This window comes from Chanodichthys erythropterus, chromosome 8 (assembly GCF_024489055.1).
Source record: "Chanodichthys erythropterus isolate Z2021 chromosome 8, ASM2448905v1, whole genome shotgun sequence".
Lineage (NCBI taxonomy): Eukaryota > Metazoa > Chordata > Actinopteri > Cypriniformes > Xenocyprididae > Chanodichthys > Chanodichthys erythropterus.
Genome location: NC_090228.1, coordinates 19,119,302 through 19,133,919, shown reverse-complemented (window position 1 = coordinate 19,133,919; position 14,618 = coordinate 19,119,302). Strand labels below are relative to the sequence as shown.

The following is a 14,618-nucleotide window of genomic DNA, read 5'->3' as shown; positions in this document are numbered from 1 at the left end:
GTGTAATTGAAAGCTATCATTCTTTAACATTTATTAGGCTTCAAAAATACAACTTTTAATTTAAGTGAACTTAGAACAATCCTCACATAAACCCATAATAAATGCCGTATTTAGGCTACCTGTGTCTTTCGTACCTGTCTAACAGATATAAACTGAATGATTTATAGCCTAAATTAAATATAGATTAATCATTATTAAAGCTACAAAAGTTCTTTAGTCAAGAGCAGTGAATAATTTTCTCAGTTACCTTTGTTCTTTCATTATCTTCAATAACTTTTGTTGCTGTCCCTTTAAGAGCTGCTGTCACGCGGATCTCACATGCATCACCCCCGCCTTTTACTTTCGTTTAAGACGTTATTTAACGAATTCAAGGCTGCTCTTATGAGGATACTCGACAAAACGGACATTTTTGGCATTATTGTGTGTTCTTGTTCGTTCAAGCGTGACAGAGAACTTGATACTGGTGCGCGTGTTTCTGTTCGTCGTGTGGTGTGCGTGACAGCACGTTCATAGACAGCGCGTTCTCTTTTGACGCGTTTAAATGGTTTAAAAGCATTTGCATGAATAGGAGCGTGATCATAAATATAATTAACGCGTTAAACTGGAAAAAATGTATCGGTTAACGTTGACAGCACTAATTAAAACATAATTTAAATATAAAGGTACACTCTTTAAATATAGTAGTCAATAATTTTATCAAAACTCATCTTTGATTACCAAAATTACATATTTAAACGTTTTTATCAGTGAAAAAAATTATTAAAATCTTGATGCCTTAAAATAGCTGGTATGTAACTATACTAGTGTTGTCAAAAGTACTGACTTTGGTACCTATCGGTACTGAAATTTTAAAAACGTGACGCTTTGAGCGCTGTTGAGCGGATTCATAAACATCTCTGATTGGCCATTGTGTTGACGCGCTCATCAGATATGCCTGTGATTGGCTACAATGATCAACGCGTGGGAGCATTTGAAAGCACACGGAAGTGTTTGAATTTGAAAGCGTTTTGAAAGTGGGAGCGCGGAGCTCCCGTGCGTATCTGTGTAAGGGCTTAGTGAAGAGATTAATTGATGACTATTTACAACGTTTTTACAGCGTTGATCATTGAAGCCTATCACAGACATATCCGATGAGCCGTGAAAACAACGGCCAATCAGAGATGTTTACGAATCCACTCAACAGCGCTCAAGGCGTCACATTTTTAAAATTTCAGTACCGACTAGGTACTGAAGTCGGTACTTTTGACAACACTAAACTATACACAATTGCTTCATTTAGTATACACGGATCTATGAATATGCTAATTAGCCCCGCCTCCACTCACTCGCACAAGCTCAGAGATCCATTCGGTCAACTTACTGAGATAAACGCTGCACAATGGTATCACTTTTTACAACGTCGGACACATAACGGTAAGTAACATGATTAGCTTTTTGCTTGACCATGTTTTCAAACTGCTAATAATGTGTTGCTAATGTTACACGACTCCCTTGTTTAACAGCGGTTATAGTTAATGATATGCTAAAGCCGCCGGCACTTTGACGTGATTGGTTACAAGGTAGTTTGTGACGTCAGAAACACCAGCAATTTCAAATTTTTTGAAACCAAGTTTTGATCACTGCAGTTTTAAAGATAAAATACTCAGCAATGGTGTTGACTTATGAATTTGTACATTGTCTTAAAGCATGTCAAAAACACCACATAGACATATGAACAACATTAAAAACTTTTATTTTCACCACAGGGGGACTTTAAAAATAAGTTGATGGTTCCATAAAGAGTCTATAGAACCTTTCCATTGCACAAAAGGTTCTTAATAGTGGAAAAATTATTCTTTTAAGAACTTTTAATTGAAAGGTTCTTTGGCGAACCAAAAATGTAACTTCTATGGATTTGCTGCAAAAACGAATTTTTTAACCTTTATTTTTAAGAGTGTAGGAGACTATAGTGTAGGGCTGCACGATATATCGCATGCGATTGTCACGCGCATTTCGTCAGTAAAGCCGGTTCCCTGATTACCGCTAAATCACCATCACCTGCTTTCAAATGGAGCGGCATTTAATAGACAGAGCCGTAGATCACTGACAAGCCCCGCAATATCACGTTCATATCGCAGATGAATCGCCTTCGATAATGAACGCGATATTGCGTAGCTTGTCAGTGAACTACGGCTCTGTCTATTAAATGCCGCTCAGGGAACTGGCTTTACTGACGAAATGCGCGTGACAATCGCATGCGATATATCGCCCAGCCCTACTATAGTGATATATTGTGGATATTGAAGTGATAGTGATATGGTAAAAATTGTCAAAATATAAATCATACTAAACTTTTTTTTTGAAAATGTAAAAATACGGATGTGTTTAGGGGTTGCAATTTGGGTTAGGGGATAAAATCATTATGTTTATGGAAAGTCCACATAAAACATGGAAATCCAACATGTACGTGTGTGTTTGTAGTCTCACCAAGCTCATCAAAGTGGGTCTCGGTACCATCTTCCTCTAGAACCGAACATACCATCCGAGCCTTCAGAAAAGTGGTCCATTTGTTAACCAGACTGCGTTGACCACCAGTGTCATTCTAAATAGAATTTACAATAAAATAAAATAAACTGTATTAATACATGTAAATATTATTGAGTTAATAATATTAGTATTTTAAAAAACTAAAAAAATCAGAGACTTACAGGGCATACTCGAGCCACCATAGTGTGAATGTTCTTAGTGTTTCCACTACTGTCTGTCAATCTCTCGCGCAGGAAAAAGTAAAGTTTGGCGTCGTTTGGGTCTGAGCCGTCAGGAATCAAGTGGGCATCAATGAACACCGGCTCTAGTCAAAAAAGAAGAATAACAACAGCTTAAACACTCAATTTGCTCTACATGAACCACAAAAGAGAAATAAGAAGATTGTACTGTATGATTACTCTCCTAAAAAATCAAACATCTCTGAAGGGTGCTAATGCCTGAGTTTATGTGAAATTTAATATAGCTGCTGGCCAACTGAGATTTCTCACACATCCTGACCAACTATGCGCTTCATTGTGTATATTTGGATTGTATGGCACAAAAGATAATGTGACCCCTTGAGAAAACCGTTATGCATGTACAATATGTTTTCACTTTCCTGGTGGAATCATCGAAAACTGTCCTGTCTTCAGCCATTTCCTTTGATGTGTGCAAAGACCGTTTTTGCTGTGTGGTTTGTGTATTATTTTACTGAAATGGCATGGAACGTGGACATGTAATTTAAAACTACGCATAAATAATTGTTTGTAGTTTCAAGTAAAGATTATGAACAATTTCCTGACAGAACAGGCATAATAATGTAGATGGATGAAATAGCATGTAGGGTTTGTATACCGCTCAGCCATTTGGAGTTATGTTGGTCCGTCCTCACTGCGTTCCTTGTGGTCAGGCTCCTGAAAATGGCAGCGTCTGTGCCCATAAAGTCGATGTACATGCCAGAGAACAGCTCCTGATCTAACCAAAGACATAAACACAAATGTGTCCCACAGTTGCTTTATACAGATTTTTGTATGTTCAAGGAAAAACTTTCACTTAAAGATTTGATATATTCTCAAATGAATAGTGATTGTGCTTTCATTTTTAATACATTCAGTTGATTTTCAGTTTATTTTGTAAACCTACTGCATATAACTGTATGGCTTCTGCTACTGGCTGAACAGATCTGTCTGTTAAATATGAGACATACGGATTTAAATTTCTCTGCGGTTTGCTCTACTAATGACCTGCTCAAATCTCCATTCCCCAAATCTCTCCTTCCTTTCATCAGTCCACTATTCTATCACTTCATCACTCCATCTTGCTTTGGTCAGTGGTTGACATGTACGACTAGGGGCCAAGTGTATGATGGAAATTCGCAGACAGACATCAGACAAAGAAAGCTGCAGGCTGTCATGTCAAGGACCGTCAGTCTTTGGTGCCGTCTAGACGGTTAGGAACTGTTCGACTTAATGGAATATCCACTTAAAACTTTCTCGCATATACAGATGACTTAAAGATGACCTATAGCATATTATATTTAGGTGTGATTTCATAGGAGAGTATGTGTGGCAGTTCTCACGAGATGTAAACTGAGAGATGAGTGCATGTTTGTTTCTGGGTTAATAAAGTTAAAATTAAAACGTGACGATACACTATATTGGGTTCACAGGAAAGAGAAGAGACAATATTTGAACACTTTTTAAGAAATCTTCAATGACAAAATATATGATTTATACTCATTATTTATTCTTTTACTCGACTGAAATTTACAAAATGCAAAACAATGCAGGTGCATTTTGAAATGTTTTTGCTAATTGCTAATGCCACTTCAGTTCTACTTTCTGAGTATGAATTATCATATGCAGTAAAACACAACAATATCATGTAAGCACTATAAATGTTATGATCACCGTCTGTTCCTGTCAGTTCCCGGACTACATTACCCATAATCCTCTCTGCCAATCACCTGCACTCACTCCACCAATCACTATCACTAATCACCACACCCAGCTGCAGTACATTAACAGGACTATAAAGGACTTTCACTCACACCACCTCACCGCGAGGTCTTGATTACCATTGTATCATTTCTGAGCGTTTCTATCCTGTCTGCCTGCTTGTTATCGTTCCTGCCTGTTTCTTGTTTTTGACCCGTTGCTGCCTGTCCTGATCTTTGCCTGTCCCTTGACTACAACTCTGCCTGTTCCTCACTGCTCCTGTTTGTTCCTGTTTTGACCCTGCCTGTACGACCACTCTTACTTCTAGTAAACGCTGCATTTGGATCCCTGCCTGTGAGTCCCCTTCGTTACAGAAGACCTCGCCCTCTACGATCCAGCAGCTTATACGAGTGTGTCCAGCCTTCATCATGGACCCAGCAATATGTCTGGTCAGCCTTCGTCAAGGTAACTGTACCCTGGAGGCACATATTCAGAAGTTTCTGGATATTGCCCACCTATCTGATCTACCTGACTGTGCCCTCATTGACTTTTTCACTTATGGATTAAACGAACCACTTAAGGACTATTTACTCACCAATGGTCCCCGAGGGTCGTTCGTGGAGTTCTTGGACTTTGCCCTGCTTACCGTTGGTTCACGTTTTACTGTGGGTGTCGAGGGGAAATACGACACCGCAGTGAATCATTTAATGGCCGCTGCATCAAAGAACACTCACAAAATGGCGGTCACGACAACATCACATCACGTTTTCACTGATCCCCTAGAACCACGTCCTGTCTTCGCTGATCACCCAGAGTCAAGTCACGTCTCCGCTGATCGCCCAGAGCAACGTCACGCCTTCGCTGATCGCCCAGAGCAACGTCACGCCTTCGCTGATCGCCCAGAGCAACGTCACGCCTTCGCTGATCGCCCAGAGCAATGTTACGTCGCCGCTGATCGCCCAGAGCAACGTCACGCCTTCGCTGATCACCCAGAGCAATGTCACGTCGCCGCTGATCGCCCAGAGCCACGTCACGTCTCTAGATCAGTCAGAAAACGGCAAGGATTACGTTCCAGTGTGGTTGACCCACCGCTGATTTCAGCGCGAGCGGCTGGCATTCCAAGGCATCAACTGGCCGCTTCGCACTCAAGCCCGGCGACCACTTCGCTCTCAAGCCCGGCGACCGCTTCGCTCTCAAGCCCGGCGGCCGCTTCGCACTCAAGCCCGGCGGCCGCTTCGCACTCAAGCCCGGCGGCCGCTTCGCACTCAAGCCCGGCTGCCGCTTCGCTCTCAAGTTCGCCTGTTGCAACGCTCTCAAGTTCGCCTGTTGCAACGCTCTCAAGTTCGCCGGTTGCAACGCTCTCAAGTTCGCCGGTTGCAACGCTCTCAAGTTCGCCGGTTGCAACGCTCTCAAGCGCCCTGGACGCGCTGGACAAGATGGCTGCTTTGCCAGTGCCCACGGGCAAGATGGCCGCCCCTGCAGTGCTCAAGGATGTGGGGGGCGTCCCAGCCATTGAGTCCGCTCCAGAACCCGCTTCAGCCAGTGAGTCTGCTCCTGAACACGCTCCAACCGGTGAACCATCGCCTCATCCTCGGAAGAGGAGGAGGAGGAGGAAGAGGAAGGCTCCTTCTATTCTTCCCCTTCTTACACCCAAGCTCCTCGCTCTGCCGGCGCCACCTGTGCTCCTTGCCCTGCCGGCGCCACCTGTGCTCTTTGCCCTGCCTGCGCCACCTGTGCTCCTTGCCCTGCCTGCGCCACCTGTGCTCCTTGCCCTGCCGGCGCCACCTGTGCTCCTTGCCCTGCCGGCGCCACCTGTGCTTCTTGCCTTGCTGGCGCCGCCCAAACGCCTTGCCCGGCCGGCGCCGCCCGATCTCCTTGCCCACAAACCCGCCACGGTCCCCGTTGAAATCCCCAAGAACTTTTTTGGGGGGGGCAGTATACCTAAGGGTGGGGAGCTTGTGGGTGGGGACCCTGCACGGCCGCGGTCATCAGCGGCCTCTGAACTGCTAGGGCTGCCTGTGGCTCCTGACCTGCCGTGGCTACCCAAGCCATTTGACCTGCCGTGGCTTCCTGTGGCACCTGACCCGCCGTGGCCGCCCGAGCCACCTGACCCACCTGACCTGCCGTGGCCTCCCGTGGCACCTGACCCGCCGTGGCCGCCCGAGCCACCTGACCTGCCGTGGCCTCCCGTGGCACCTGACCTGCCGTGGCCTCCCGTGGCACCTGACCTGCCGTGGCCTCCCATGGCACCTGACCCGCCGTGGCTGCTCAAGCCACCTGACCCTCCGTGGCTGCCCGTGGCTCCTGACCCTCCGTGGCTGCCCGTGGCTCCTGACCCGCCGTGGCTGCCCGTGGCACCTGACCCTCCGTGGCTGCCCGAGTTCCTGGACCTGCATTGGGGACCCTGTTCCTTTCTGCATGCAGGTCCCCAATGCACCCACCCCCCCTCCCTAGCTGTTCCTTTTACGCCGCGAGGACGCGCCTTCCGGGAGGGGGGCGTTATGTTATGATCACCGTCTGTTCCTGTCAGTTCCCGGACTACATTACCCATAATCCTCTCTGCCAATCACCTGCACTCACTCCACCAATCACTATCACTAATCACCACACCCAGCTGCAGTACATTAACAGGACTATAAAGGACTTTCACTCACACCACCTCACCGCGAGGTTTTGATTACCATTGTATCATTTCTGAGCGTTTCTATCCTGTCTGCCTGCTTGTTATCGTTCCTGCCTGTTTCTTGTTTTTGACCCGTTGCTGCCTGTCCTGATCTTTGCCTGTCCCTTGACTACGACTCTGCCTGTTCCTCACTGCTCCTGTTTGTTCCTGTTTTGACCCTGCCTGTACGACCACTCTTACTTCTAGTAAACGCTGCATTTGGATCCCTGCCTGTGAGTCCCCTTCGTTACAATAAAAGGTATTTCCACAAACTCGCGTATTTCCACAAACTCACAATATCGCGAGCTTTTCACTTTAACAAGAATTATCGCCACATTTTAATATTGCGAGATGTTTTGGCATGAGATCTCACCCCTAATGTAGACATAAAATGAAAACTGACATATAAAATTTAAAAAATGTAATACATTTTTTTTTTTAAATATACATATTAATAAAAAATATAATAGTATCTCAATAATACTAAAATTACACTGGTGTGCCATTCTAATGGCCCTCTGGTGTGTGAAAGCATGAGTGTGTGTGAGTGTAATGTAGCCCAATAGCTGTGTCAACAGCAACCTAACACCATCTAGCCAATTACAGATCAAAGGATTAAGGGGGCGGTACTGAGCGACCCAAAGTTGTCACATCGGAAGGGGAGCAGACACCCACAAAATGTGGGCGTTTGGTAACACTATGGGGTCATGAACAAAGAGATCATAGAGAAAATGTCTTTTAGTAAGTGTGCAAGACAAAATGGCACCTGCGGATAAAGACACAAAAGACGCCAGCACTCACTGAGCATGACTGAGACGGTGTTGACTTGTGGGTTGAAGGAGCACCTCCCTTTCCCTGATTCTGCTCGGGAGGAGATTTGAAACACTTGCTCCTGCCAATGACACCAAAAACACACAAAAAAAACGTACATTTCGCAGTCACAATGTTATTGCGGTATCAACTATTTCAGATAAACCTGCCCATTAAGGTACATGAATAAACATTAGGGCTGGGCATTGACAAATTTCACAATTTGATTTGATTTCGATTCACAAGCTTGGGATTCAGTTTGATTTCAATTCGATTCCATATTAATTAAATGGGGCCTATCAAGTACTGTACTTGGCAAATTTCCTCAAGATAAAAAATATATCTTAACTAATTCTGCAAACTATACAGGGATCCCCTGTTGGTACATCACTATAATATTAAAATTAAAATTTTGTGGACTACTTACATTTAAATTGAATATAAGGATGTTTTTATAATAATAACGTTATATTGGCAATTATGTTTCTACTCGTTTTTTTTATATAACATTTTTAATGGTGGCTGTCATAAAAACGTATTTAATATTGTAGAACAGTTTAAATACAATGAATATGCAATATATTGCGTATATTTAACAAAATTCTCATCTTAAAGGTGCCCTAGAACGTTTTATTTACAAGATGTAATATAAGTCTAAGGTGTCCCCTGAATGTGTCTGTGAAGTTTCAGCTCAAAATACCCCATAGATTTTTATTAATTAATTTTTAATTACTAAAAAATTACTTGACTATTAAACAGTGCATAAACAAAGTTTACACAGCTAATATAACCCTCAAATGGATCTTTACAAAATGTTTGTCATGCATACTGCATGCATGCATCAAATCATGTAAGTATGGTATTTATTTGGGTGTTTACATTTGATTCTGAATTAATTTGAGGCTGTGATCCATGGCTAACGGCTAATGCTACACTGTTGGAGAGATTTATAAAGAATGAAGTTGTGTTTATGAATTATACAGACTGCAAGTGTTTAAAAATGAAAATAGCGACGGCTCTTGTCTCCGTGAATACAGTAAGAAACTATGGTAAATTTAATCACATTTAACAGTACATTTGCAACATACTAACGAAACATTTAGAAAGACAGTTTACAAATATCACTAAAAATGTCATGTTATCATGAATCATGTCAGTTATTATTGCTCCATCTGCCATTTTTCGCTATTGTCCTTGCTTGCTTACCTAGTCTGATGATTCGGCTGTGCACAGATCCAGATGTTAATACTCTGACAAGGCTGCCTTTGTCTAATGCCTTGAACATGAGCTGGCATATGCAAATATTGGGGTCATACATATTAATGATCCCGACTGTTACGTAACAGTCGGTGTTATGTTGAGATTCGCCTGTTCTTCTGAGGTCTTTTAAACAAATGAGATTTATATAAGAAGGAGGAAACAATGGAGTTTGAGAGTCACTTTATGTCATTTCCATGTACTGAACTCTTGTTATTCAACTATGCCAAGGTAAATTCAATTTTCAATTCTAGGGCACCTTTAAGTAAATCTTTGTAGCTGACTAAGGAGTTTGCAGTCATTGAATGGCTTTTCTGAGGTAAAATGTTAACATTAACATTACTTTTTGTGACTGTTTAGAAGCTGTTTTATTGATGTCTTTTCGCAGTTGAAACACTGATTGGTCGATTACATGAGACATGATACAGATTCTGGTACATTGTACTGTATCTTTCAACATACCTTCTGATGTTCATTCATGTTTATTTTGTGCTGTAACAAGTAATAAAACGGAAGAGATGATCCATTCATGTGCTTCTTTTGAACTGAGGACATGCCACATTAAAGAGCTCCAAAACGGTATTTATTGTTTGAATTTTGTGATCAGAATTTTAAAGCTGAGACTTTGTTTCATATCACAAGCAGAAAGATTATTGAGATTTATTGGATGGGGGGGCACGATGCGAAGTTCATCATTTGAAAACAACATAGACGGAAAGATCAATTCTTGGGATTTAAGGATTGATATTGTTTCTTCAACATTAAAACCAATTAAAATCGCAAAATTTATATTTTTTACCCAGTCCTAATAAACGTGTAAAAACAAAACATACAAACAAACAAAAAAAAACCTGTGGTTCATTATATGTTAGTCAAACAGTTTTTCCCTAAGTGGAAACAGTCTTGCCTGGAACAAGCTGCAAAGTTGACCAGACTTTAGGCTGATAATCAAATCATAGCCTTCATAAATATAAATGATGACTCTGACATATGCTCTTGCTGTCATTTTATCCCATTTCCCATCATCAGATCTATTCTCATCTTTCAAGTTGATCTGAAATGTTTCACAGCCAATCTATATAAAAAGATTTCTGAGTAATTTCCGAGCACACATTTGTGGAGTGGTTTTGGAGAGCTGCCTTTCTTCTTATTGCTTGGACAGACTTGTCCAGATGCTTCCAGGTTTCCGACTACCAGGCCAATCTATCCCCTTCTTTTGTGTCGTGATGTTGACCAGTCACGTGAAGTGAGAGAAACCAGAAACGTAGAGAGTCTCCGTCAGGACATACAGCTGCTAGATGTAGAGCTTCTAATTTATCACGAGGACACGTGTGTTCATTAACTAATGTATTGCCTCTTTACATCACACGCAACTATAGGCAAATAAACAAGTCACATGGTGACTTCAGGGTGGCCCTGTCATTGTTATGTCACAAAGCTACACTGCACACTTTTAAAGGTTATAGGTCACCCCATTCCAGAGTTTTCTGCTCCTGTAATAGTCCAGCTGGTGTGCAGCCAAGAGAGATGGATACGGATGGAGGGTCGAGAGAGTAAAATGCTTTTCAAACAAAAAAAGAATGATAGAAAACAAGTTGCTGGCTAGCAGTACTGCCTCTAATCTCATGTGGTCTCACCTTGTCTCTTCTCTTCATTTTTTTTCTCTTCTCTTTTTTCTCTTTCTCTAACTATGTATTCTTGTCTCATATCAACTTGTCTCAATGTTTCTCCTTTAATCTTTAACTTTGTATTCTTGTCACGGCTTGTCACCCCTGATCTCATCCCCCCTGGTTCTCAGTTTTTCTTGTCTCATCTCATCTTATCTCCTCTCATCTTTTCTCACCTCATCTCTTGTCTTGTTTTGTTTCACTTTGCTGCATCTTGTCTCAACTCATATCATGTGTTATTTCTTCTATTTTTGCTTAATCTTAGTCTCATCTCTTCTCATTTAATTTAGTCTTGTCTCATCTTTTCTCATGTTTTCTCCTTTAATCTTTAATACTGTATGTATTCAAGTCTCCTGTTGTGGCTTGTCTCCTCGTCTCATCCCATCGGGATTCGGGTTCTCATTTTTTTTTCTCGTCTCCTCTCTTCTCCTAATCTCATCTTGTCTCAACTCATCTAGTCTCTTCACTTTTTCTCTTCTCTTCCATTTTTGTTTTAATTTAATCTTTTCTTATCTCTCATTTAATTTAATCTTGTCTCATCTCTTCTCTGTATTCATGTGTTGCAGCTAGTCTCATCTTGTGTCATCTCATCTGGTTCTCGTCTCATGTCTTTTCTCTTCTTGTTTTTTCTCTTCTTGCTTTTTCTCTAGTTTTCGGCTAGTCTCGTCTTATCTCTTCTCTTGTCTTGTTTCAACTAGTTTTGTCTCATCTAACCTTGTCTTATGTCGTCTCTTGCCTTGTTTCGACTAGACTCGTCTCATCTCATCTTGTCTTATCTCGTTGCTTGTCTTGTTTCAACTAGTCTCATCTCATCTCACCTCGTTTTATCTCATCTCTTGTTTTGTTTTGACTAGTCTCATCTTATCTCTTCTCGTCTTGTTTTGACTAGTCTCAACTCACCTTGTTATATACCTTGTTATCTCACCTTGTCTTATCTTGTCTCTTGTCTTGTTTCGACTAGTCTAATCTCACCTTGTCTTATCTCATCTCTTGCCTTGTTTCAACTAGTCTCATCTCACCTTGTCTTATCTCGTCTCTTGTCTCTTTGTTTTTTCTTGTTTTGACTAGTTTCATCTCATCACACCTTGTCTCGTCTCTTGTCTTGTGTAGACTAGTCTTGTCTCATCTCACCTCATCTTATCTTGTCTCTTGTCTTGTTTCGACTAGACTCGTCTCATCTCATCTTGTCTTATCTCGTTTCTTGTCTTGTTTCAACTAGTCTTATCTCACCTCGTTTTATCTCATCTCTTGTTTTGTTTTGACTAGTCTCATCTTATCTCTTCTCGTCTTGTTTCGACTAGTCTCATCTCACCTTGTTATATACCTTGTTATCTCACCTTGTCTTATCTTGTCTCTTGTCTCCTTGTTTTTTCTTGTTTCAACTAGTCTCATCTCATCTCACCTTGTCTTATCTCGTCTCTTGTCTCCTTGTTTTTTCTTGTTTTGACTAGTTTCATCTCATCTCACCTTGTCTCGTCTCTTGTCTTGTGTAGACTAGTCTTGTCTCATCTCACCTCATCTTATCTTGTCTCTTGTCTTGTTTTGACTAGACTCGTCTCATCTCACCTTGTCTTATCTCGTCTCTTGCCTTGTTTCAACTAGTCTCATCTCATCTTGTCTTATCTCGTTTCTTGTCTTGTTTCAACTAGTCTCATCTCATCTCACCTCGTTTTATCTCATCTCTTGTTTTGTTTTGACTAGTCTCGTCTTATCTCGTCTCTTGTCTTGTTTTTACTAGACTCGTCTCATCTCACCTTGTCTTAATTCGTCTCTTGTCTCCTTGTTTTTTCTTGTTTTGACTAGTTTCATCTCATCTCACCTTGTTTTGTCTCTTGTCTTGTGTAGACTAGTCTTGTCTCATCTCACCTCATCTTATCTTGTCTCTTGTCTTGTTTTGACTAGACTCGTCTCATCTCACCTTGTCTTATCTCATCTCTTGCCTTGTTTCAACTAGTCTCATCTCACCTTGTCTTATCTCGTCTCTTGTCTTGTTTCAACTAGTCTCATCTCATCTCACCTTGTCTTATCTTGTCTCTTGTCTCCTTGTTTTTTCTTGTTTTGACTAGTTTCATCTCATCTCACCTTGTCTTGTCTCTTGTCTTGTGTAGACTAGTCTTGTCTCATCTCACCTTGTCTTATCTCGTCTCTTGTCTCCTTGTTTTTTCTTGTTTTGACTAGTTTCATCTCATCTCACCTTGTCTTGTCTCTTGTCTTGTGTAGACTATTCTTGTCTCATCTCATCTCACCTCATCTTATCTTGTCTCTTGTCTTGTTTTGACTAGACTCGACTCATCTCACCTTGTCTTATCTCGTCTCTTGTCTTCTTGTATTTTCTTGTTTTGACTAGTTTCATCTCATCTCACCTTGTCTCGTCTCTTGTCTTGTTTAGACTAGTCTTGTCTCATTTCACCTTATCTCACCTTGTCTCGTCTCTTGTCTTGTGTAGACTATTCTTGTCTCATCTCATCTCACCTCATCTTATCTTGTCTCTTGTCTTGTTTTGACTAGACTCGTCTCATCTCACCTTGTCTTATCTCGTCTCTTGTCTTGTTTCAACTAGTCTCATCTCATCTCACCTTGTCTTATCTTGTCTCTTGTCTCCTTGTTTTTTCTTGTTTTGACTAGTTTCATCTCATCTCACCTTGTCTTGTCTCTTGTCTTGTGTAGACTAGTCTTGTCTCATCTCACCTCATCTTATCTTGTCTCTTGTCTTGTTTCGACTAGACTCGTCTCATCTCACCTTGTCTTATCTCGTCTCTTGTCTCCTTGTTTTTTCTTGTTTTGACTAGTTTCATCTCATCTCACCTTGTCTTGTCTCTTGTCTTGTGTAGACTATTCTTGTCTCATCTCATCTCACCTCATCTTATCTTGTCTCTTGTCTTGTTTTGACTAGACTCGACTCATCTCACCTTGTCTTATCTCGTCTCTTGTCTTCTTGTATTTTCTTGTTTTGACTAGTTTCATCTCATCTCACCTTGTCTCGTCTCTTGTCTTGTTTAGACTAGTCTTGTCTCATTTCACCTTATCTCACCTTGTCTCGTCTCTTGTCTTGTGTAGACTATTCTTGTCTCATCTCATCTCACCTCATCTTATCTTGTCTCTTGTCTTGTTTTGACTAGACTCGTCTCATCTCACCTTGTCTTATCTCGTCTCTTGTCTTGTTTCAACTAGTCTCATCTCATCTCACCTTGTCTTATCTTGTCTCTTGTCTCCTTGTTTTTTCTTGTTTTGACTAGTTTCATCTCATCTCACCTTGTCTTGTCTCTTGTCTTGTGTAGACTAGTCTTGTCTCATCTCACCTCATCTTATCTTGTCTCTTGTCTTGTTTCGACTAGACTCGTCTCATCTCACCTTGTCTTATCTCGTCTCTTGTCTCCTTGTTTTTTCTTGTTTTGACTAGTTTCATCTCATCTCACCTTGTCTTGTCTCTTGTCTTGTGTAGACTATTCTTGTCTCATCTCATCTCACCTCATCTTATCTTGTCTCTTGTCTTGTTTTGACTAGACTCGACTCATCTCACCTTGTCTTATCTCGTCTCTTGTCTTCTTGTATTTTCTTGTTTTGACTAGTTTCATCTCATCTCACCTTGTCTCGTCTCTTGTCTTGTTTAGACTAGTCTTGTCTCATTTCACCTTATCTGACCTTGTCTCGTCTTGTTTCGACTAGTCTCGTCTCATCTCACCTTGTCTCGTCTCTCGTCTTGTTTCGACTAGACTCGTCTAATCTCACCTTGTCTTATCTCGTCTCTTGCCTTGTTTCAACTAGTCTCATCTCACCTTG

General features: G+C 41.5%; 1 protein-coding gene across 1 annotated transcript in view; it reads right to left on the bottom strand.

Annotated features, from left to right (window-relative positions):
* sema3c (sema domain, immunoglobulin domain (Ig), short basic domain, secreted, (semaphorin) 3C) overlaps positions 1-14,618 on the bottom strand; it is an 80,937-nt gene that overhangs the window by 22,547 nt on the left and 43,772 nt on the right. Inside the window, exons 6-9 of the mRNA XM_067392228.1 lie at positions 7,906-7,996; positions 3,361-3,480; positions 2,688-2,830; positions 2,467-2,581 (exon numbers count right to left, since the gene is read on the bottom strand). Coding sequence (XP_067248329.1) covers positions 2,467-2,581; positions 2,688-2,830; positions 3,361-3,480; positions 7,906-7,996 — 469 coding nt within the window. The remainder of the gene's footprint in view (positions 1-2,466; positions 2,582-2,687; positions 2,831-3,360; positions 3,481-7,905; positions 7,997-14,618) is intronic.